The 23,211-nt window shown below is 46.8% G+C and overlaps 2 protein-coding genes across 7 annotated transcripts in view; one reads left to right on the top strand and one right to left on the bottom strand.

The window, feature by feature from the left end:
* The window catches only part of Sgf29 (SAGA complex associated factor 29), a 44,194-nt gene extending 20,983 nt beyond the window's left edge, over nt 1–23,211 (top strand). The window contains exons 2-12 of one of the 5 annotated variants that reach the window (XM_041666838.1): nt 4,806–4,902; nt 7,216–7,291; nt 8,170–8,242; nt 12,773–12,837; nt 13,666–13,795; nt 13,863–14,009; nt 14,140–14,175; nt 14,257–14,419; nt 14,658–14,737; nt 14,881–14,958; nt 23,049–23,197. In XM_041666838.1, the coding sequence (XP_041522772.1) occupies nt 4,828–4,902; nt 7,216–7,291; nt 8,170–8,242; nt 12,773–12,837; nt 13,666–13,795; nt 13,863–14,009; nt 14,140–14,175; nt 14,257–14,419; nt 14,658–14,737; nt 14,881–14,917 (882 nt within the window). In that variant the 5' untranslated portion in view covers nt 4,806–4,827 and the 3' untranslated portion in view covers nt 14,918–14,958; nt 23,049–23,197. Of the gene's footprint in view, nt 1–4,805; nt 4,903–7,215; nt 7,292–8,169; nt 8,243–12,772; nt 12,838–13,665; nt 13,796–13,862; nt 14,010–14,139; nt 14,176–14,256; nt 14,420–14,657; nt 14,853–14,880; nt 14,959–23,029 lie in introns of those variants that run through there. The other 4 variants (XM_041666839.1, XM_041666841.1, XM_041666840.1 and 1 more) reach the window with 4 other exon arrangements.
* Sult1a2 (sulfotransferase family 1A member 2) lies at nt 14,929–18,755 on the bottom strand. 2 transcript variants are annotated; one of them, XM_041666835.1, is made up of 9 exons: nt 18,625–18,755; nt 17,475–17,632; nt 17,268–17,393; nt 17,088–17,185; nt 16,269–16,395; nt 16,085–16,179; nt 15,440–15,620; nt 15,204–15,312; nt 14,929–15,102 (listed from the first exon to the last, which is right to left on the bottom strand). In XM_041666835.1, the coding sequence occupies exons 2-9, from the start codon at nt 17,620–17,622 to the stop codon at nt 15,081–15,083; spliced, it is 906 nt and encodes a 301-aa protein (XP_041522769.1). In that variant the 5' UTR covers nt 17,623–17,632; nt 18,625–18,755; the 3' UTR covers nt 14,929–15,080. The 2 variants fall into 2 exon arrangements, with proteins under 2 accessions (XP_041522769.1, XP_041522770.1); XM_041666836.1 differs by lacking the exon at nt 14,929–15,102 and having other exon boundaries at nt 15,200–15,312.

Raw genomic sequence — 23,211 nt, 5'->3', positions numbered from 1 at the left:
CAGCAACCACATGGTGGCTCACAACCATCTGGAATGAGGTCTGGTGCCCTCTTCTGGCCTGGAGACATACACGCAAACAGAATATTGTATACATAATAAATAAATAAAAAAGGGGGCATAATCTCTTCTGTACCTGATTCTTAGCTGAAATTGGGGTGTGGTAGTCAGAGCCCAGGAAGGCTGGAGTTGTGGCCAAGGCCCAGAAAGGAGAGAGAAGTGCAGACTGAGGAACACCTGTTTTACACCTCCCAGGTTCTGAGGGACCACCTGGGGCTAGTGAAGCACAGGCCACTTTGGAGCAGTATGGGACGCAGGTTGTGAAGGAACCCCTGGGGCTGGAGCATGACAGGCAGTTTGGGAGCAGTTTGCACTCTTCAGCTGATTGGAACCCTCCTGGGACAGATACAGAGTGGGGACAGGAGTTAAAGTTTCGGGGACAATTTTTTATCTTGGGTGTACATTTGTAACTTCCAGGCCCATGGTCCTGGTAGTTGGGGGTGTGGAAGCAGTCTCGAGACAGGAGTGGAGCCTGGGGTGGGGGAGTAAGAGATAGATATTCCCTTGGGATTAGGCAGTAGGCGGGGAAGTTTAGGCTGTTGATTGGCAGGAGTACTTATCTGGAGTCAGTTTGACCTGTGATCAGTAGGTCCAAGTCATAGCTCACTGAAGTTTACGTGAAACATTTTAAAATATTTACAAAAAGAAATACAAGTTTTTGGTGTATTAGCATTACCACTGTTAGTAATCAGCACTGACATCCTCATTGTGTCTGTAAGCCCCTGAACTGACTCACGCCTTTGAGTCACAGCAAATTTATGGTTTTGGGTTTAAAGCACAAACACTCTTTACTCAGATGTTTTCATCACAATGAGAAGCACTTTTAAATAAACTTAGAAGACAACCAAGAAAATTTCAAATTTTGAACTTGGGACTTGGTAATAGTAGACATTGCAAGGTAAACTGTCTGCCTTTCTTAGCAGGAGACCTAGTAGAAGGCCTGATTTTTACATATGAAATGAACTGTCTTAGGGTTTCTATTGCTGTGAACAGACACCATGACCACAGAAACTCTTATAAAGAAAAACATTTAACTGGGGCTGGCTTACAGGTTCAGAGGTTTGGTCCGTTGTCATCATGGCAGGGAGCGTGGTGGCTGGGGGTATGGCAGCGTTCAGGCAGACATCATGCTGGAGAATTCTTTTTTTTTTTTTAATATTTATTTATTTATTTATTATGTATACAATATTCTGTCTGTGTGTATGCCTGCAGGCCAGAAGAGGGCACCAGACCTCATTCCAGATGGTTGTGAGCCACCATGTGGTTGCTGGGAATTGAACTCAGAACCTTTGGAAGAGCAGGCAATGCTCTTAACCACTGAGCCATCTCTCCAGCCCTGGAGAATTCTTTTATTTTGATTCAAAGGCAACAGGAAGTGAACTGTCTCACTGGGCATGGCTTGAGCATATATAAGACCTCCAAACCCACCTCCACAGTGACACACTTCCTCCAACAAGACCAAAAGGCTACATCCCCTAATGGTGCCACTCCCTTTGGGGGCCATTTTCCTTCAAACCATTGCAGGGACTGACCAGAAAACTGCAGGCTTGAGAGGAGGACCAGGTTTGTTAAACTAATAAAGCCACAGTTAGCTGTCAGCACCATCACGTCCGAGAAGGATAAATTAGAGCAGGAAGTTAATTCAAATGGCTTCTATGTCAGTTGAAATGACAGAGACTAACTAGCTACCTGAATGGTTAACCTGCGCTCCTGTGGTGATCCCAGCGGCTTTGTTGGTGTTCAGCTGTCACACAGGACAGCATTAAATCCTCAGCCTTCAGCTGCCAGACCCAGAAGGTCTCGGGTTTTCCTGTGGAGGAGGGACTTGGAAAAACTAACCCACTTCAGCAAGGCAGAGTAGAGCTCTCAACCCACCAATGTCCAGTTTGGGCAGAGCCCTGTCGGTGGGTGAGGCCTGGGGCAGTTCTTTTTACAGTAGTTAATGCTACCACAGTCTGGGTGAAGTCACCGCCTCCTTTGGAGACCTCACGATCACTGCTAGGAACTGGCATTTCTGTGTGTCACAGGAAGCTTTTTTATAAACAGTTGAAATACCATATTCAACAGATCTCTGAAGAGTTAGAGGCCCATTATCTATTAGCACATTTCATACAGCTCATGAGTTTCCTCTTGCTTCTCGTGCCGTCTTTTAAGGACCACTAATGAGTGTTCTAGAGTGTTATTTTTCATATGCCATCTGTTGTAACCTTAGATGTCAATACACTATCTTGTCCACATCAAATGAAGCAATTTCACTGGTGGAAATTATTCAAGTTGATCTACAAAAAACTATATAATTGCACGAACCCATCAGGCACTATAATTACATTGTGTTTTGGTCATTCGAATAGTCTTCATCTTCAAGTTCCTGACACTTTTAGAAATGTCCTTTCTCAGGAAAAGATTTTGGTTAAGATTGCATTGAGTCCTGCAGATCAGCAGGGGAGTGTTGCTGTCGGAACAATGTTCTGTCTTCTCATCCATGAAAATGAAATCTAATAGGTCTCCTCCTCCCCATTTATATATGAGTTATATGTAAAGTTATATTTATATTTATATATAACAGATGGGTGAGTGGTTAGTGCCTACCACAGTGTGCATATAGAAGGCAGGACAGTCTTTGCGTGTTTACCTTTCCACCTTAAGACAGGGTCTCTTTGTGGTGCTGGTCCTTTCTGTGCTGTGCATGCTTCTTGAGGTTCACCTGTCCAGTCTCTCCCTTCCTGTAGGTGTGCTAGAATTTCAGCCACTTACACTACTGCCTCCAGCTTTTACATGAGTTCCGGGGATCTAAACTCAAGTCGGTATGCCTGTGCAGTGAGTAGTTTTACCCACTGAGCTGTCTTCCCCCATCCTTACTTAGTTCTTCTGATTTATTATTTGTTTTGGTGGCACAAGGGATCAATCCTTGCCGGGAATGATGGCATATAATCTCAGCACTCAGGAGGCAGAGCAGGAAGATCACAAGTTTAAGAACATTGTAGACCACGTCATGAGTTCTAGTTGAATCTAGCTACATAGCATAACCCTGTCTCAAAAAGGGGAGGGGGACTGGAACAATGTCTCAGCAGAAGAACACTAATTGCTTTTCCAGAGGACCCAGGTTCAGTTCCCAGCACCTACATGTTGACTAACAACCATTTGTAACTCCAGTTCTAAGAGATCCAGTGCTCTCTTTCTGGCTTCTGTCTGAATCAGTCACACACATGGTTCATAGGTGGGCAAACAGCATATACATAAAATAAGATAATTTTTAATTAAAAACAAAGAAACACAGGAACCCAAAGAAACATATGAACCCAGGACATAGAACATACTAGACAAGCACTGTACCATTGAACTATATCTAGTCCTGATAAGCCATATTTGTTTTACAATTGCAGAGTGGCGTTCAGATAATAGACCAACTGTTTCATGTAAATTGTATCACAGTTGAAGATAACTGTCTCTCCAGGGCAGTGGTTGTACACACTTTTAATCCTGGCTCTTAGAGGCAGAAGCAGGCAGATCTCCGTGAGTTCTTGAACAGCCAAAGCTACACAGTGAAACCCTGTCTTGAAAATCAAACAAAAAAAAAGAACTGTCCCATATAAAGCTAATCAACTGTGATGTATACCAAGAAGAACTTGCTTCAATTTCCATGCCAGTTCACAATCTTACCAGGAAAGATGGATGGCTCTTGAAAATACCTCTAGGACAGTGTTATCTAAAGCCAACATACATGCTAACTCCCTACAAGGGACTCTACACAACCTTCCATCCTAATCATTGTGGGGATTTTAATTTTTAACTTTTTAAACAACTGGGTGTGTTTATACAAAGAATGGACATGGGACGTTTGCCTCTTGCCTCCTTAGGATCTCCACTGTGCATCCTTTGCACATCGGGAGTGTGTCACAGTAAAGCTTTGTTCACCCTCGGGATTGGCCGTAGGGCCTGTGCACACTAGGCAAGCACTCTACCCCTGACTACACCCAGTATTTGTTTTGTTTCTTTTTTTTAAATAATTTGTTTTGTTTTGTCTGTTTGTTTGTTTGTTTTATGTAGCTTAGTCTGGCCTGGAACATGGAATTTCCCCTGTCCCTCCTGAGTAGGTAGAATTGCAGATACCTACCACCATGCCTGGCACCAGAACAACCCTTCTAAGAAACCAGTATTGTACAAAATTCCAGCACCCATCCAAAAAACCTTCCTCATTCCAAGAAAACTTTATTTTAGATGTATCTATCTTCAACTACTCATAACGTTCTTTTTACCTTTTATTGTCATCTTTATTTTTCTAATTACTTTTTGTTATGCAAAAACATTTTATTGCAATATATTTAAGTTACCTTGGGAAAGATTTTTTTTAGTGATTTCTCTTTCTAGTAAGAAAATGATGTCCATTTGACTTGGAAATCATCTTCATATAATGTCTTATTTAAAGTAGAGTGTGGCGGTGCTTGGCTATCACTCTGGCCACTCTGAAGGCAAAGAGAAAAGCTTTCAAGTTTAAGGCCAACAATCACTTGCTACATCACTCCAGTCTCTGCCTCTGTGGTTATCTTCCTTTTGAGTGTGTTTGTCTCTGATAAGGACACTGTCACTCCAGGTTAAGGTCTTGTCTTACTTCTGACTTCCTTCTGCAAAGACCCAGTTTTCAAATACATCCTTAACATGCGCCAAGGGTTAGGACTTCACGCTTCAGAAATACAGCTCAACCCACAGCAGACAGTGACAGCTTTCCCTCCGTTCTTCCCTCTGACCAGATGTCCTTCACAGGCCCATTCCATGGCCCTCGTTTCTGCTGATTCCCGAATTGCAGAGCTTCTCACAGAGCTCCATCAGCTGATCAAGCAAACCCAGGTAAGAGCGAGTGAAACACGGGCTGTGGCGCTAAGCTGTATGGAGGTGGGGTCATGTTCAGAGAGACCACTGTCAGCTAAGATGCTGGAAAAGGGCGGCAGGGGGGAATCTTGTGTCTGACTGCCATTCCTTTTGGGTTTTCTGTCCAGTACAAGATTTCAGGGTTCCTTTTGTTTAACAGCCGTCTGAAAGACAGATCACATCCAACACAAAGCTCCTATTGAAGGCGTTCAATTTAGTGATTGTTTTAGAAATTTAGTCGTACAGTGGTCACCACGGTCAGCTTTAGACCTGTACCCATCAGCCATCACTCCTCTTCCTCCATCTCCAAACTCCAAAAAATCGCAGATGTTCTTATGAGGCAAGGCAATCGAAGGACTTAGAGTTAGCTTCCAGGATCTGGTCAAAGGCCAAAGCACTTTAGAATGTGTGGGGTTGAGACAACCCAGGCCTGCTGAGTTAACCCTCTGCTGCCCATGGCCACATATTTCTGGGCTTCAGATCAAATATGAAAACAAAACCAGTCACCTTGCCTCAGTCCAGACAGATCACCATGCATTACATACTGGAATCTGCCACCTTCCTTTGAGATAGGCGCAGGCGGTATTTAGGATCATTCTTTTTGGTGTCGACACAGCAGAAGTCGTTCTGTTAGCTGGTTCAGGAGCAGCCCTAATGCTTCACTGCATGACAAGTGCCCTGGAGCTCCGTGAGACTCACATAAGTATGCCCATGGGCTGCAGCAGTGAGGGCTTGTCTGTGGCTTCTCTGGCCTCTATCTGTTCAAAGTACCTAGCCTGCTCTGCTGAGTCAGTGTTTAAACCCTTTCTTTCCCCATGATGGATGGTTTTAGAATTACCTGGCATTTTTGCTGGTCCTGCCTGACTCTAGAGGCCCTCACCATTTCTAGATTGACCTTCATTCTTGGCCTTTTTCCTGTAAGAGAGCTCAGGTTGATCATCTTATCTAATCAGCAAATACTCTTCCTCTGAAGGCAGCTCCTCATTCGTCAGGAATCTGTCTTGTCCCACAAGGCACAGGCCGTCATCTGCTGGTTCCCAAAGCCCTTTCTGTCTGTGGGCCAGTGTTTACTTTGTGCTCGTGTTGCAGATGTATAATGATGGCCTAGATGCAGTGACATTCATACCAGAAAATGTGCAGTGCCCCATCCTAGGACTAAAAGGTGACAGTCACATGCACATTTGCTTGTCCTGCATGTGGTGCCAAGAACTGGATCTGCCAGGTGGTAGCTAGTTCTATATTTTTTTTTCAGGCTTGTTTTTATTTATGATTATGGTTGAGTGCCTGTCTGTATGTTTGTTCACTGCATGCGTGTTTGGTGGCCTATAGGCCAGAAGAGTTTGTCAGATGCCTTGGAACTCTAGTTATAGGCATTTGTGGGCTACCATATGGTGCAAGGACTGGAACCTGGGTCTTCTGGAATAGCAGCCAGTGCGCTTAACTGCTGAGCCATATCTTCGGCCCCATTGTGCTGTAAATCTCATTCCTCCTATATATTAAAATACCTTTTCTTTCGTTCACTAATAAAGCATGGTGTGTTTGTGTCTGTGACATACAGAGGCATGTTGAGCGTGCCATTGCTCTATTTTGTCCATTATTGCCTTTTCAGACATTTGCTCATTGAAGAGTGTGTGTGTGTGTGTGTGTGTGTGTGTGTGTGGTTGTATTGTTTTGTTTTTGAGATAGGATCTTTCTATGTGGTCCTAGCTGGCCTGGAACTTGCTATGTAAAGTTGGCTGACCCAACTCATAGGGGGAGCCTATTTGCCTCGGCCTCCTGAATGCTGGGTTTAAAGTCATATGCCACCATATCTGGCTTATTGATGTTTATAGCCACACATTGGTTATTCTGCTGGACCGTGTGGTCCAGTGAACCAGGAAGGAGCAATTCCCAGAAACTCCTCTCCAGAACATACCCTTTGTAGTTGGTATTCCCTAAAAAATAAGGATCTGAATATTGGCGCATATTTGCTAAGTGAAAGATCGCAGTAGGTTATATGCTATACACACACACACACACATACACATTCCAACTGTGTGACAAAGTCCAGAAAAGACAAAGCTAGAGACAGTACACGGGTGTTATTGTCAGAGCCTGGGAGACTTGGGGTGGGCTGAAAGGATAGGAGCTGCATGGAGTGTGTTTAGGGGTGGAGCTCTTGGGTATGATACTGTAAGGATAGGTATATAATGAATCGTCTGTCAAAAGCCACAGGCGGGGCAGTGTAACACAGAGGGAGCCTTTTGTTAGGGCGAGGGTCTACCTCATGGCCCCTTGACCTCATCCTTACAGGAAGAGCGTTCGAGGAGTGAGCACAACTTGGTGAACATCCAGAAAACCCACGAGCGGATGCAGACTGAGAACAAGAGTGAGTAACTGAGGGCAGGAGAGACAGGAGGTGGGAAGGGCTGAGATCAGGAACATGGCCTTACTGTGTCATCAAAGGGATTTTTGCTTGTTTCTGCATGTTCTAAAATTGCTCTGTGGGGTCATTTTTCTTTGGCTGAATGACCTAAAATGGCAGGGACTGATGGCCTTGCACCAAAAGACCTCAGAGTCTCTCAGCTCAGGACTGGAAAAGCGGCCTTGAACTCACCCTTACCTTAGAGCTCATGGGCACAGGGCTTTTCTGAAGCAGAGTCACCCATGGCTTCTGAATATTCTCCAAGGCAGGTCACCTGTGCCTGGTACTTTCTAACTCAGAATAGCCTTGGACAGTTCTTTCTTCTCCTTGGTTCTCTGCACCTGCCAGGTATCGACAGGTGGCAGGTTAGAAGGTGCTTTCTGAGAATGGTGGCGGCATCTTTACCTTATGGAAATGTGACCCTGATGAACAGACAGGGAGCACTTTCTTAACATGCGTCGGGGAGGCTGTAAATGCACGTGTATGTGTATGTGTGCAGAAGAAGCCAACTTCATGTTTTGTTCTTGGACACCATTCTTTTTTTGAGATGGTCCACTATATATAACAGCCCTGGCTATCATAGAACTCAGTGTTTGAGCCAGGCTGGTCATGCCTGATTTGTTTTTTGTTTGTTTTTTAAGCTTGGGTTCCTAAGTACTTCCAAGGCAAGTACTTTCCCTACGGAGCCATCTTACTAACCCCTTGGGAGCGTGTTTGAACTCATAAAGCTGAGAACCCAGGCCCTGGCCTTGAGCCTCTGCGGGCTGATTCTGATGTCCTGGAGTCAGGGTTACATGTTGCTACCTCCTCTTGCTCATGCCTCCTCATGCTTGTGTTTATAGTTTCTCCTTATTACCGGACAAAGCTGCGTGGCCTCTACACAACCGCCAAGGCCGATGCAGAGGCTGAGTGCAAGTGAGTACCACCCACAGAGCTGCCCTTCTCTGCCTCCCTCTCCCACGCTCTTCCCTTCTACTTACTGCTCTATAGACGGCAGTGAAGCAGTGTCATACCCTGCTGACCATTTCCTAGCGTGTGAACTGAAGTCGATTCGGCCGAAACTCCCTTGCCTTGTCGTTAAAATATAAGTAATAACTCTACTGGATTGTGAACATACTGTGGAGTTATGAGGGGAGAAGGCCAGATTCTGTGGCCCGTGGGAATATGCTGACTATTGCAGCCTGTGATGGGAACAGGGACCACTGTGTGGCGCTGCTGTGCTCCTGCTACCATTCATTCTAAGTACTTTGTTATTTTTTATCATTATTATTATTTTTTGAAACAGAATCACACAGTGTTGCTCTGCTTGCCCTGGAACTCACTACATAGACCAGGCTGGCCTCTAGCTCATAGAGATTGGCCTGCTTTTGCCTCCCTAATATTGGGATTAAAGATGTGTTCCACCATACCTGGCCCAAATACTTCTGTGTTAATTTACTTCACTTGATCCTCAAAGCACTCCCTTGATGTAGTTTTTAGGATTGTCCCAATTTACTGCTAAGAAAACAGACTCATAGAGGGATAATAAAATCTGCCAAAACTCGTACAACTAGTAAATGGGGAAGTCTGGTTCCTAAGGCAGAAGTCCACAGTTAGTACTTTGCTAGGTGCTGACAGAGCTCTGCTTATTTTAAATGAACACATCTCACAGGACTCTGATAAAAGTCACAGTTAATGTGCCGTTATGTGTAGCCAGATCTCTTCACTTTTTAATGCAAGTTATAGGCAGAAAATTAATTGTCCTAATAAGTCTTAGTTTGCTCTTTTTAGTAATGCCTGCATGTTTAGGCCCCCAAGGAGCCAGCTGTGGGGAAAGGACAAGAGTAGCCTGCCTGGCTCAGAAGCAGGGGAGGGGGGTTCACAAGGGCCTGAGTACCACAAGCCTCACTCTAGAGGCCTTGGGGAACAATAAAGCCTTAGAGTTGCAATGAAAAAGAAGAGTTAGAGAAAGATTCAAAGCCAGTTAGAGACCAAGCCCACAGTGCTAGTGGAGCTGCGGGAGCAGTGGGAGAAGAACAGAGAGCAAAGCCAGTGCAAGAGCAGCGATGTTTGGAGATCTATTTAGGGAACTAGTTGGCAGAAGGGAGGTTCAAGATGGCAAGGTTTTTAGTTTGGATGGAGGGCTCTGGCATGGCTCCCCATGTGAGGTTGGGGAACAGAAGAATGGGTTCTACTCCTGAAGAAGAAACAACATGAATTCTTAGGAATGCCTAGCCCTTCCCACTCACCTGGGCTGGAGTAACTTGCATAAGTCAGAGTGCTGCAGCCAGGCAGTGGTGGTGCACTCCTTTAATCCCAGCGCTCGGGAGGCAGAGGCAGGTGTATCTCTGTGAGTTTGAGGCCAGTTTGACCTTTAGAGTGAGTTCCAGAACAAGCTCCAAAGCTACAGAGAAACCCTGTCTTGAAAACCAAAAAAGAAAACGGGGGTGGGGGTGGGAGAAACCCAGAAGGCTGTGTGTTTCTTTTTCTGGTTTTTGTGTTTTTCCTTTTGTAGTGCTAGGGATGGGACCCAGAGCCTTGTGTGTAGTAGGCAAGCTCAGTACCACTGAGTTACACCCCAAATCTCCATTTGAGAGTAAAAAGCAAACTGCCCTTTCTGTCCTAAACGCTGGCAGAGTAAAGACTCAAAAGAGTTTGGTACGGATGATTCTAGCACGACCTACCCAGCAGTCAGCACTCAGAGGCCTGTTAAGTAAACATGGCCTGCACTGAAATCCTTTTGTCACCCTGTAAACACCCAACCAGACCTTCCCAACACAGCAGCTGGGAGAGACTAAGCAAGCAAGAGAGATGACGCTATTCCATCTAGGTCAGACAAACCCATGCCGCGGGTGCTACTGAACTCATCTGGATAAGTAATAAACACCATAGTGTTTCTTATATAGTGTATAAACTAGGATATCAGCTCAGACATAAAACTGTGACCCAGAGAGCTTATTCATATTTCATCATGAAAGAGGCCCTGTGCTAGTGCAGATCTCCATTGTGCAAATGTCTCCAGTTTCTTTCACCTGGATCAGTTTTTAATCTCTCTTATCCATCTGTGACTTGACCTTTTGAAGGCTATAGGTTAGTTATTCTGTAGAATGACCCTCTCATGGGTGTATTTAGTGCTTCCTTGCTTCTAGATTCAGGTTTGACACTTGAGGCATTGGTAGCACAGTGGTAGTCTTCTATTGGAAGGCCCAAGATACTATGTCTCATTACTTGATGTGGTTTCTCCCAGGTTCTGTTTTCTTCTGTGTAATTAGCAAATGTCTTATGGGGAGATGCTTTGTGACTGTTTGAAAATCCCATTTCATGTCACCAATTAGTTTGAGTATCCCGGTTTTTTTTAAAATATTTATTTACTGTGTATACAGTGTTTTGTCTGCATGTATGCCTGCAGGCCAGAAGAGGGCACCAGATCTCATTACAGATGGTTGTGAGCCAGCATGTGGTTGCTGGGAATTGAACTCAGGACCTCTGGAAGAGCAGTTAGTGCTCTTAACCTCTGAGCCCATCTCTCCAGCCCTTGAGTATCCCTTTATGTTTTTTTTCTGAAGCATTGGACTAGGTTCTTGGTGGGGTTTGTTGTTGCTGTTTCTTTTGATGTAGACTGCAATTTTGGATGTAGGACATAAAACTATGAACTCCATTCAGGCCCAGCAGCAATATCAGCCTTTCACAGTATCTTTGGCCTCCTGATTGCCATTCTTTATCTGCTTTCTGGGTGCCTCACTGAGGCCCAGCACTCCCAGGCTAAAGCATTGCTATAGGTTTGCTATGGAAACAGGATAAAATGACCCACAGTGGAGTTGTTCCTGCTGATTAAGGTTGAAGCCTTCTCTGGGAGACTTGGAGAACCTGTATAGTGATATCCACTGCCGGCCTTCCTGCCAGCTTGGACCATCTGTAAATTGACTTCTGGAGGTTCAGGCTACAGGATTACACAGGAGTGGCAATGGCTTTAGTCTTATAGGAGCAAGTTCCTGTAACTGGGGCTATTCTGAGCTTGCCTGCTGTCTCTAGGGGTTCTGCTTCTCCTTCTGCTACCTGGACCAGCCCTGGAGCTTCACTGTTATTTACTCCTTACTGTAATAAATCTCCCAGAAGAAAGCACTTAAGGACAGAATGGTTTATTTTAGCTTCCTGCTTTGAGAGCATTGTCTGTCATGGAAGGAAAGGATGGCAGCGGGAGCATGAGGCTGCTGGTTACACTGCATTGTACTGAGGAAGCAGAGAGCTTGGCCAGAGCACAGGTCTGCCCCTCCCCAGCCACTTCCTTTAGCAAGGCCCCGCCTCCTAAAGGATCCACAACTCTGCAAAAAGCCACGCCTACTGAGGACCACCTGCTCAAACACGAGCCTATTAGGGGCATGAGGTGCTCAAATCTGATCTTCCATTCCTGTCACCTCAGGGCTGAGTCAGAACTTTGGTGGGGCTTCTACAGTGTTGGACAAGGCCGTATCAGTAACCTCTCAGAACGCCTGCTTTCTCCAGGGGTTGTCCTGACACTTTCTGCTACATTGCTCCTTATGCTTTTAATTGAAAAATAGAGTTGAGGCTATCACTCAGTGGTAGGGCAGTTGCCTAGCTTTCCAGTGGCCCTGGGTTCCATCCTTAGCTCTGAAAAAGTTCACAGTCATTAGTTAGTTAACTTTCTGAGCCCTGCCATTGGTGAATCCCACTGTGAGTATCACACAGCGTTGTCACAAACTTAGATGCATTGACACTCGCTGTGGCTTCTTACACAATAAAGACATCCATGAACATGAAATGTATAATGTAGCTGCCAGTGTCACATGTATTTTGTCAAAAATATAATTTAGTAAATTTTTATTTGTTTTGGTTTGGTTTGGTTTCTCTGTGTAGCCTTGACTGTTCTGGAACTCTGTAGCCCAGGCTGACCTCGAACTCGAGATCCACCTCCTTCTGCCTTCCAGGTGGGTGGAAGCGCATGTGCAGGCTCCTCGTTGGTATTGGAGTCTTCCTTGATTATTGCCCACCTTAGTTTTTGAAACAGGGTCCCCCATGAACCGGAAACTGATGAATTTGGCCAGGCTGTTTGGCCAGTGAGCTCCCAGGATCTTAGTGTCTCCACAGTCACCCAGCACTGGGATTGCAGGCACCATGTCTGGCTCTCAGATGGGTGCTGGGAATCTACTCAGACCCTAAGTTTGCATAACAGGTCCTTAATTCACTGGGCCATCTCTAGAGCCTCTCCTTTTGTGTTTGAAGCAAGGTCTCACTCTAGCCCAGGCAGACCTGGAGCTCACTGTGTGGCCAAGACGGCATCAGACTCAGCACAGGATTGCTGCCGCCGCCTGTGGGCCAAGATTACAGGTGTCAGCCACACCCAACAGCATCTGGAGTTTTAGCATAGACTTGGTCTGGGAGCCCAAATTGCCAAGAAGCCTATGCTGAGTGCCTCACCCAGCACCCTTTTCCCCCTTCCCTGCCTAGCATCCTCCGCAAAGCACTGGATAAGATAGCTGAGATCAAGTCTCTGTTGGAAGAGAGGCGGATTGGTAAGTGGGAGAAAATGCAGGGCATTTCTTAACCAGGCCAGGTGTGGGTTTGGGGGAAAGCAGTTATGGCCCTGGCAGGCGAGGATCATGGGACATAAGTTGGTGCAGTCACCTGACAGCTGATCTGAGACAGACTCAGAGGCAGAGAGTTTGCCTAGGTCTCTGCCCAGACCCAGGAGATTGTGCCTCACCCCTCACACTGCCCTTGCTCACTTTAGCCAGGGCTGGTCACCTCTCCTTTCTACCACTGCTCCCTCTGTGGCATGCTTTGGTGAACACATTTGAAGCTGGGTTAGCCCTCGGCCTCATAGGTCTCCTTGGGTGCCAATGCCTTGGTTTTTTGACATCTGTCTTGCCCCAGATGCAACTCTTTTTCCCCTTAGTGTGATCATGGTACCATTTTTGTCTGTTTTCAGTTGAAGAGTGTGATGAGCCATGGCTGATGAGGCCAAGAATTCACACTAGATAATCTGTGCAGCGTTTGCTGAAATGCAAACACTAATAGAAAGGAGATCACAGAAGGATCTCACTCCAGGAATTTTCATTGACCCAGCACGTTTACATATCCAGGGCCCTGGTCAGGAAACAGAATATAGTCTGCATCCTAGGACCTCCTTTTTAGTTCCTCTCCATGACAGTAGCCACTGTCCTGATATTTCACCCATCTGAGAGTTAGGCCTGGCCATTCCCAACCTTAGATATCTGTTAAGAAGGGGTATGGATGGTTTGGGGATCCTGGTATAACATGGTCTAGCTCAGAACAGTTGCTGGGATGTGACTGGGTCAGGCACCATCCACAAGGCCTCAGGGCTTCCCTTGCTCCCACAGCGGCCAAGATCGCAGGTCTCTACAATGATTCGGAGCCTCCACGGAAGACCATGCGCAGAGGGGTCCTGATGACACTGCTGCAGCAGTCGGCCATGACCCTGCCCCTCTGGATCGGGAAGCCTGGTGACAAGTGAGGGCGGGAACTGGCCAGAGAGGGCTGGTGCCAGGGGCCCAGACTAACAGGCTTTCTCTCACAGGCCCCCACCCCTCTGTGGAGCCATTCCAGCCTCAGGGGACTATGTGGCCAAACCTGGAGACAAGGTGGCTGCTAGAGTGAAGGCTGTGGACGGGGACGAGCAGTGGATCCTGGCTGAAGTAGTCAGTTACAGCCACGCTACCAACAAGTGAGTGTGTGCCCGGCCACATGCTCACCACGTCAGCTTCTGCAGCCCCTCTTCATCCTCTCTCCTGCTTCCTCCTGGATGCAGACTGTGTCCTTTGTTCCAGCACTGTTTCCCTTTGGTTTGCCCACAGGTATGAGGTAGACGACATTGATGAAGAAGGCAAAGAGTGAGTGTCCAAGTGGGGAGCAGTGGAGTCACCAGGCTTCTAGGAGAAGCCTCCCTGGTCACGGCATGTATTTTCCCCCAGGAGACACACCCTGAGTCGGCGGCGCATCATCCCACTGCCCCAGTGGAAAGCTAACCCTGAGACAGACCCTGAGGCCTTGTTTCAGAAGGAGCAGCTGGTGCTAGCCCTATATCCCCAGACCACCTGCTTCTACCGTGCCCTGATCCACACCCCCCCACAGCGGGTAAGGAGCTACCGTGGAAGGTCTTGGACACCAGAACCTTAAGGATTTTCCCCATCTTTCTTCAGGACGCCTGCTTGCTGCCTTGTAGCCCTTCATCTCCTGAACATAGGCTTTCCTGGTAGCACCAGGAAGAGAGTAGAGAGGAAGGCGGGAGAGGCGGGAGATGCAGCTGGGGCTCTGGGCAAGGAGAGGCTGCCCTAGAAGCATCTTGATCAGGCTTCCTATGTGTACCCTACAGCCTCAGGATGACTACTCAGTCCTGTTTGAAGACACCTCCTATGCAGATGGCTACTCCCCTCCTCTCAATGTGGCCCAGAGGTACGTGGTGGCTTGTAAGGAGCCCAAGAAAAAGTGAAGCTGGCTGGCAGGCTTGCGTCTCATGGGAAAAGGCAACAAAGGAGTTCCTGTAATCAAATAAATACTCTTCCTCTCACCATGTCTCCTGGGCCTCACTGCTTCAGACCCTCTTGCCCTCCTCTGTCAGACACATGGGATTGATGGCCGCAGGAGGGAGAAGGCCCAGTCATTTATTCTTTCAGGTAAAATACAGTTTTTGTCTTCTTCTCTTGCATGTTTGGGTTCCTTTTCACTGCGCGAATGGATTGCTTTCCTGACACATGTTGATAAAATCCTCTTCACTCGTGTACGGCCCCAGTCCTAGTCATTCTGTTGGCTCAGATTTCCTGTAGGCATACAACATGGATGCATCATATTTCATTCTTGAGGTCATAATGGGTTATGTCAGCTTACCCCCCCCATTCCCAGGATAGCCATATCCACTTACAGATTGCAACGGAATTTGAGATTGCAGCCTCTCATCATCTTAGCGTAGTGGGCATCAAAGCGCTCATTCTGAGCTACAGTGAAGGTGTTTTTCCAGTCCCCAGTGGTACCTGAAGAGGGAGAGAGGGAGAGAGACTGTACTCACAGCCACAGGACCCATGGGACTGCAGGCTTTATTGGCTGCATCCGACCTCCCTTCCCCAAATCCTCCAAATGCCCATCCAGGCTACTACCTACCTTTCCTCATGAAGGGAGAAACATCATGGTCCATGACTGCAGAGGGGAGAGTGGTGTAGTTAGTCATGGGGTTCTCCTTCATTTTCTTGAAGGATGTGTGGTGAACAATGAGGTCCACAGTCTCCTCAGGCAAAGAGCGCCCCAAAAACTCCAGGACCTTCTTGATCTCCCTTTTTGGATTCTGAAGCATAGAAATGATCTCTGGGTGTTCATTGGGATAAGGTTGGGAGAGTACCCATAGGGAGCACCACTTCTACCAAGGAATTCTCAGACCTGACCCCTTGACTGTGAGCCTCTTGCCCTGATGCAGAGTAGGTAGCTTCCTACCCTGCCATCTTGGCATGATCTCTGTGGGTTCACTCTGGGAGAGGACAGGGACAGACTTTGATCTCTGGTGTCCAGACTTGGAGCAGGGAGAAGCAAGAGCAGCAAACCACCAGATCAACAGTGGCGCATGAGTGACACCTGCTCCAAGATAAAGGCTGTGCAGCGCCCTCTGATGAGCTGCACTGAGGGTCTAGCCAGGAGGTAGGATGGGAGGGGCTGGTGTGGGGTGGGGCTGGGATGGGGCTGGGGTCAGGACAGGACCAGGTGAGTGATGCTCCTGCCTGTGACACAGAAAGAAGTGGCAGCAGGCAGTCTCACCTCCTTCATGTCTTCATAGAAGAGATAGAGAACAGGGTGAGAGCGTGTCAGCTCCCACCACTCCTTCACGTGCTGGTACCACGACCCATAGGACACTGGGGAAGGGAATGGGGCACAGACACGCCTGTCAGCTCCAGCTGTGCCCTCAGCTCCAGCCCGCTCCGTGCTACAGACTCAGGTTCACCTTTCCCCTCCATGAAGTTCTCCAGGAAGCTGTCCCAGGTGCCTGGATCAGGGTGCACCTTGGCCATGTTGTAGAAGTTATAATAGGAGACGGCCACATCCTTTGCATTTCTGGCAATGTAGATCATCTGCAGAGGCAGACAGTCCCTAGTTCTGGTTCCTCCTTCTGCTTTCCTATCACCCTGCACAGGACCCAGAGAGGTGCTGTGCCTTCTAGCACTTGGGAACTCTCAGCATTTCTTTTGGGGATGGCAGAAAAGAAAATAGGACTAGAAGCTGACTTGTTGAGATATGGTAGGGGTACCATTGACCTAAGATTACACCTTTGATGCCAATGTCCTGGCTATTCTGTGAACTATATCTTATCTGACTCCTTTATTGCCAGCACATCCACATAGTAGGTTAGAGTTCCACCAGCCCCTTCATCTATGTCCTGTGTGTAGCTGGACTTTGCACCTCTAGTTTACACTGAAGAAGTCCATTTTCCTTGTTGTCTGAGCCCTGCCAGGGTGACAGCCAGAGACCCTCCATACAGGATGAAACAGGGCTTAAGTAGTCCCACGAGTTCCAGCATAGCAAACCAAAGCTAGAATGACCCCAGGGGCCCCTTGCGTCCTCTCACCTTCCCTTCCCTTCCCTCCCTCCATCTGTCCTTCCCTTCTTCTTCCCCATGTTTTTGAAAGAGGGTCAGATACAGCTCAGACTGGTCTTGAACTTGCTGGGTAGCAAACACTGGCCCTAAACTCCTGGTCCTTCTGCCTCTACTTCCCAAATGCTGGAAGGTACTACCATAACTGGGGTTTTTGTTGTTTGTTTTTACCTTGGTCTTCTGATCCAGCAGACTCCGAGGGAGCAAGGACAGTGGCAGATGTGTCTTAAGGAGCCGCGGGGCTGGTGTCTCCGCCAAAGATTCAAGACCTAAAGTTGAGCAGAGAACTTTGTTAAGCTAGGGCTTTGTCCTACCTCTCTCCACTTGTGTCTAGCACCCTAATGCTCATACCTGAGGGAACTCCCGGGCATCCAAACTCAAGGAAGGGCACCCGGGCATGGATGGGGGCCCGGAGACACTTTTCTACCTTGCCTCCCTGGTAGATCATATCCAGGATCTCACTCATCCAGGTAGTACCTGGAAAGAAGGGAATACAGAGTCTGGACCTGCTTGCCAAAATGAGGTCTATAGGACATTGGGGGACCCTCTGTTGCTTACCAGACTTTGGGTATGTGCTGATAAGCAAGTCATCAGACCAGGGAGTGAAGTTCTGCAATGGCCCAAGAGTCTCCGCAAAATATTTGATGAGTGGGATACCCTTCACATACACCAGTGGTGGACGGGAGATATCCTCAATTAACTCCATGTTGCATCAACTGCATTGAGAACAGTGAAACTCACTTTTTTTTTTTTTTAAAGTTCACAATACTGCAGATTCTTGCTTTAAGATTGGGATCCTGGTCGGGCGGTGGTGGTGTATGCCTTTAATCCCAACATTCACGAGGCAGAGACAGGCAGATCTCTGTGAGGTCAAGGCCAGCCTGGTCTACAAGAGCTAGTTCCAGGACAGGCTCCAAAGCTATAGAGAAACCCTGTCTCGAAATCCCCCCTCCAAATAAAAAGATTAGGATCCTGTCACTGGGCAATGGTGGCACACACCTTTAATCCCAGCACTCGGGAGGCAGGGCAGGTGGATCTCTGTGAGTTTGAGGCCAGCCTGGTCTACAGAACACGTTCCAGGACAGGCTACAGAGAAACCCTGTCTCAAAAAAGAACAAAATAAGATTGGGCTCCTGAGGGTCTGAAAAAGTCCAGAGAAAGTCACTTCTGTGGCTGTGTCGCTGCCCACCTGCAAACTCTCTGTGTCCCTGGGTCCCAAGCATAGTCCAGACATTAAAGCACTCTGAGGTGGAACCAAAACAGTGTTTGGTATTTTTGGATAGATACCAGGATGTACTGAGGACACTCGGGGAACCAGCCCTGTGTCTCTTACACTTCCTGGTGCAGCTGGATGGTCAGCCCATGCGCATGTGCCTCTCCCCACTTTTCCTCCTTCAGAAACGCCCCAAACCATCTAAACCTATTTTGCTCGGAGACAAGCATAACCAGTTTAGCTACTAAGCTTGTTGCAGGCTGGGGAGAGATTTTCTATTTAAAAGGATTCTAAAACCAGCCAGAGAAAAGAGGAGAAACTCAGACAAGCTACAGTTGCTCTTCTGAGGTGGAGTATGTGCGGGGAAAGGAGAGCAGTTAGAGGCCCAGGCAGGGGTTCAAATAGACTAATGAAGATGGAGCAACTATTTGGCCCTTGAATGTTGGAACCTGTAGCTGGGCAGGACTATCGGGGCCACCCCACCCTGCCACTCACCTGGTTCTGAGCTCTGAGCCTCACCGCCCCGGTGCACAGTGGTAGGGATCTCTGTATGTGGGTGTTGCGATGTAAGGAATGCACAGTAGGACTTTGAGCTGAATATTTTGTAGGACCCAAGTGGGAGGGAGTAGAAGCAGTGCTAGGACTGGCTGTCCTCCCAAAAAAACAGGGGCGGAGGGGGGTGGAGATGGGGCGGAACCCTGTAACCCCCACTAATGGACTGTGGGTTTAGCCTGGAGAAACAAGAGGAAAAAAACAAACCAGAAGGTTAAAAGGAAAGTTAGTGTTATTTTTGCATTGTTTCTGGCTCCTTCCTTACTTTAAACTTCAGGGTAGATCAACAGACAATTGACACAGTCTAACAAAGGGAGGGAGGTGGCCAGATGAGGGCAAGGCTATTCACATTCCTGCTGGCTCCAAGCCAATCTTGAGGACATTTTCAGTTCAGATCCGAGCAACCACAGCAATACCGCAGTTGTGGGTGTGCTCAGGGAAAATCCAGAATGATTAGAGGGAGCAGGGCCAGTGACCTGCAGATGCAGCAAAGTAGGAAGGCTGTTGAGAGGAAAGACCTGGAATTTAAAGGCCCTGCAAGGTGCCCTGTCTCGTGGCTGCTGAGCTACCTCACCCAGTACTTACTACTCGTGACTGATGAAGAACAGTCCCCAGAAGGGTTTTTATCCTTTTTTTTTTTTCTTAACTTGCAAACAGCTCTGCAGACAAGAAAAGGCTGCAGCTGGGAGAATTATAAGGCCCCAGGAAGGGGAAGAACCCTGTCCTCTTGATCTTTGTCTTCTGTTGGGATGAAGATACAGCAGCAAGCTGCCCTGGAGCTGCAGAGGCTCTCTGCATCACAGATGCGCATCTGCTGACCCTTGCAGAGTTGTAGTCTCAGAGGAGAGCTGTGGCAAGGCAGGCGACAGGACCCTCCAGGAACGACTTCATTTCCATTTCTTGCTGGGCAGTGATTGCATGGCCTTTAATCGTTGCACTTGGGAGGCAGAAGCAGGAGGATCTCTGTAGTTTCGAGGCCAGCCTGGTCTACAGAGTGAGTTACAGGACAGGCTCAAAAAGCTACAGAGAGCCGGGTCATGGTGGCACACGCCTTTAATCCCAGCACTTGGGAGGCAGAGGCAGGCGGATCTCTGTGAGAGGCCAGCCTTGTCTACAAGAGCTAGTTCCAGGACAGGTAGGAATGTTATTCAGGAAAACCCTGTTTCAAAAAACAAAACCAACAAACAGACAAACAAACGAAAAAAAAGCTACAGAGAAAGTCTATTTTGAAAAACAAAAAAAGTTTCATTTCTCTAGGGGAAGGTATAAACTGATGGCATTGGTGAGGTGTCTGCTCCAAGGTGTGAATGGGGGGAAGGTTTTTATTGTAGATATGGGACAGACTCAAATCATGATTTCTTTGACTTTGATATTGTGATCACTTACAGGACTTTAGAGATAGGGCCATAAGCATAGGGGTATATTTTCCTAAAAGGGATAAGACACATAACCTCTACCCATGGCCTTAAACATTTCATGAAAAGGAGTCAGCCTTGGCCCTGAGCACGAGGCTGTGGGGCAGTGTGCCTGTGTGGATGGGTGGCTGGGCTATGCAACCTTGTTGTTGCAATGTAGCAAGGCTGCCAGCCACAGTTGTAGGGGACAGATGTACCCCAATAGGATTTCAAACACTGAACAGAGAATCTGAGGTTAATTGCTATGGCTGGAGAGGTAACAATACCCCCCCATGCTGCATACCACCCTGCCCCTTCCCATGCTGATGGGTGTGTTCCCTCCGCCTGCCCTGGGGGCTGTGTGCCTCAACTTCTGATCAAACCTGACCAAGGTTTGGCTCCACGGGCCCAGAACTCTGGCTATAGGTGTTGCTTCATTGGCCATGTTGTAACATTATAGCCAGACTTTCCTCCACCAGAGCTGCTCTGATCATTCATCATTTATAGGGGCTGGTTATAAGTTATTATTGGTTAATGTATGAAAAAAAACCTACTGTTGGTCTCAAATGTTTCACACTGATACAAGATTTTATGTGATGTAAATTTAAAAGTTCTTTTGTTATAGTGTGTGCATATTTCTGTTCTTGTTTAAAATGTTGTAGCCATACAATATATCATACACCACTGAGGAAAACCACAAGAAAGCCTTCAGTAAGAGTTTTTATGTTGTCTAAAAAAAAGTTATAAAAGGTCAAAGCATTAAAAATATTAACTAATGGTTTAAAAATGTATTTCTTTTGCTGTGCGGTGGTGGCACACGCCTTTAATCCCAGCACCTGGGAGGCAGAGGCAGGCGGATCTCTGTGAGTTCGAAGCCAGCCTGATCTACAAGAGCTAGTTCCAGGACAGGCTCCAAAAAAAAGCTACAGAGAAACCCTGTCTCGAAAAAAAAAAATGTATTTCTTTGTTCAAGGTCTATTAAGGCTTAAAAATGTATGTTTAGCCTCCTTGTCTTTGCTGACTTTGTTGGGTTTAAGCTATTTGGATAAACTGAGTCATAAATTTTTGTATTGATACTAAGAGGTTTGGACCTCCTCTTCTGCCAATCACTCTGGGGTAATTAGAGATTCAATGGCCTTGTTAATGATAGAGAACAGAATACTCACAGGGAAGCTGGATGAAAACTTGTTCAGCTGGTCTCCTTGGTTAACCACTTTACTTTCAGCTCTAACAGGCCCCTGATGATCTTGCTTCTTCTTATCAACAGACTTGATGGCTTTTGTTCAAGAATGGGTCAATACTGTTTGAGTGATGGTATTGAAGTCCCCAGTATCACCCCCTTGAGCCCCTGGGCAGACGGGATCCGTGACTGAGTCCTGTCACTGGTACTTGTGAAGGGGAAAAAATGTAGGGCCCAGGGCAGCTTTCCCAGGGCAACTTGGTACACACCTGCCAAGATGGGTTCTATAGATCAGCATTTGCCCTAGGGCAATGCTAGTTCTTAGATTCCTTCCTGTCCCCATTTCACCTTGGGACCTGTTCCTTGCCTTTGCAGGAGACAGCATTAACAGCTAGATATAGCTGTTCTTGTCCTTTGTTTACCCTCAGAATGACTAATTCAGTCTCTTTATTACCTTTAATTCAGAATTATTACAGAGTATAGAGTTCTAGTCTTGTGAAAGCTGCTAACTTATAGACTGTTAAAAAATACAAGGCAGTCAGTCATCTTTAAAGTACTGATATAGGGGCTGGAGAGATGGCTCAGAGGTTAAGAGCATTGCCTGCTCTTCCAAAGGTCCTGAGTTCATTTCCCAGCAACCACATGGTGGCTCACAACCATCTGTAATGGGGTCTGGTGCCCTCTTCTGGCCTGCAGGCATATGCACAGACAGAATATTGTATACATAATAAAAATAAATAAATAAATAAATAAAAACTTAAAAAAAATAAAGTACTGATATAATCAGTTACAGAAACAAGCCTTATTTAGTTCCCTGTATATGTTTTCAAAGTCAAAACAAGTAATGAAAAGCAAAGTTTGTCTAATCGGGCATACCTAGGCAGCCCTCATACTTCAAAGATCTGCAGAATATGGCATTTAAAACAATGATTAACAAGCTTGCTGGGCGGTGGTGGCGCACGCCTTTAATCCCAGCACTCGGGAGGCAGAGATAGGCGGATCTCTGAGTTTGAGGCCAGCCTGATCTACAAGAGCTAGTTCCAGGACAGGCTCCAAAGCCACAGAGAAACCCTGTCTCGAAAAACCAAAAATAAAAATAAATAAATGAATAAATAAGTTTATTGTATTAGAGACTCTGAGATCCTAGCAGGAACCCAAGGTCTCCAAAGATTATGGGACACCATGAGGTCTCCACCTGGATTACGCTGACCACTGGGCGAGATGCCCCAGTGCAACACTTGCTGCTAGGACCCTGTCCAGACTGTGGGCAAACAACAGGGCATTGGAAAATTGATTGCACCACTTTTTCCTAGACAAAATAAACTCAGTCTTTTCCATAGGAAAAATATTCACCTTACGGGCCTGGCTAAGACTGTAAGACTGCTGTTCTGGATACTTCTGCCATGCTGTGGAGACCTGGATATGACTAACTGTTTATGGACTCTGGTCCCTGCCATTTTTAATAGATTCAGAAACTATTTGGTCTGTACTCAGATATACTTTATTTATCCTTCTGAGATCTCTGATAGTATTAATAGGGCAGTTATAATGTCAGTTTAACAGCAAAAGATATCCAGATTCTTCCACAAAGCTATAGCCAACTTGGTAGCTCATTCTAAAGCCACCATACATGGTTCTCTGGACAGAAGAAAAATATACATGCTTCTAACCAAAGTCTGTAGCTTTTGCTAGGACTCAAAGGTATGAATCTATTCCTTCTGTTTACAGATACCTGTTATCTGCTCTTTTTCTAAATTTTAATTTCTGTTCCTAGCTTAAACTTATCTCAATAGGCTTCCACTTGGCTGACAGACGCATCTAAGCATCAGCTGCTGACTACAACCTGCTCTGAACAGTGGCGAGCCCTAAACTTCCTAAAAGCTGATGTGGACCAGTCCAGCTGATATGGACACCCCCTGTCCCTTCAACAAAGTCTGATGAGTGCCCTATTGCCTA

The sequence above is a fragment of the Microtus oregoni genome, unplaced genomic scaffold, assembly GCF_018167655.1.
Source record: "Microtus oregoni isolate MIOR12 unplaced genomic scaffold, Mior012 000016F_ref0000370, whole genome shotgun sequence".
Lineage (NCBI taxonomy): Eukaryota > Metazoa > Chordata > Mammalia > Rodentia > Cricetidae > Microtus > Microtus oregoni.
This window is presented reverse-complemented; position numbering and strand designations above follow the sequence as displayed.

Bases quoted from the DNA above. Each gene is read 5' to 3' on its own strand.
- Sult1a2 (XM_041666835.1), bottom strand. From the start codon at position 17,622: ATGGAGTTAATTGAGGATATCTCCCGTCCACCACTGGTGTATGTGAAG. The intron at 16,396-17,087 runs GTAAAAACAAAC...CTGCCTCTGCAG, and splicing joins TGCTGGATCAGAAGACCAAG to ATGATCTACATTGCCAGAAA. The intron at 16,180-16,268 runs GTGAACCTGAGT...TCCCTTCCCCAG, and splicing joins GAACTTCATGGAGGGGAAAG to TGTCCTATGGGTCGTGGTAC.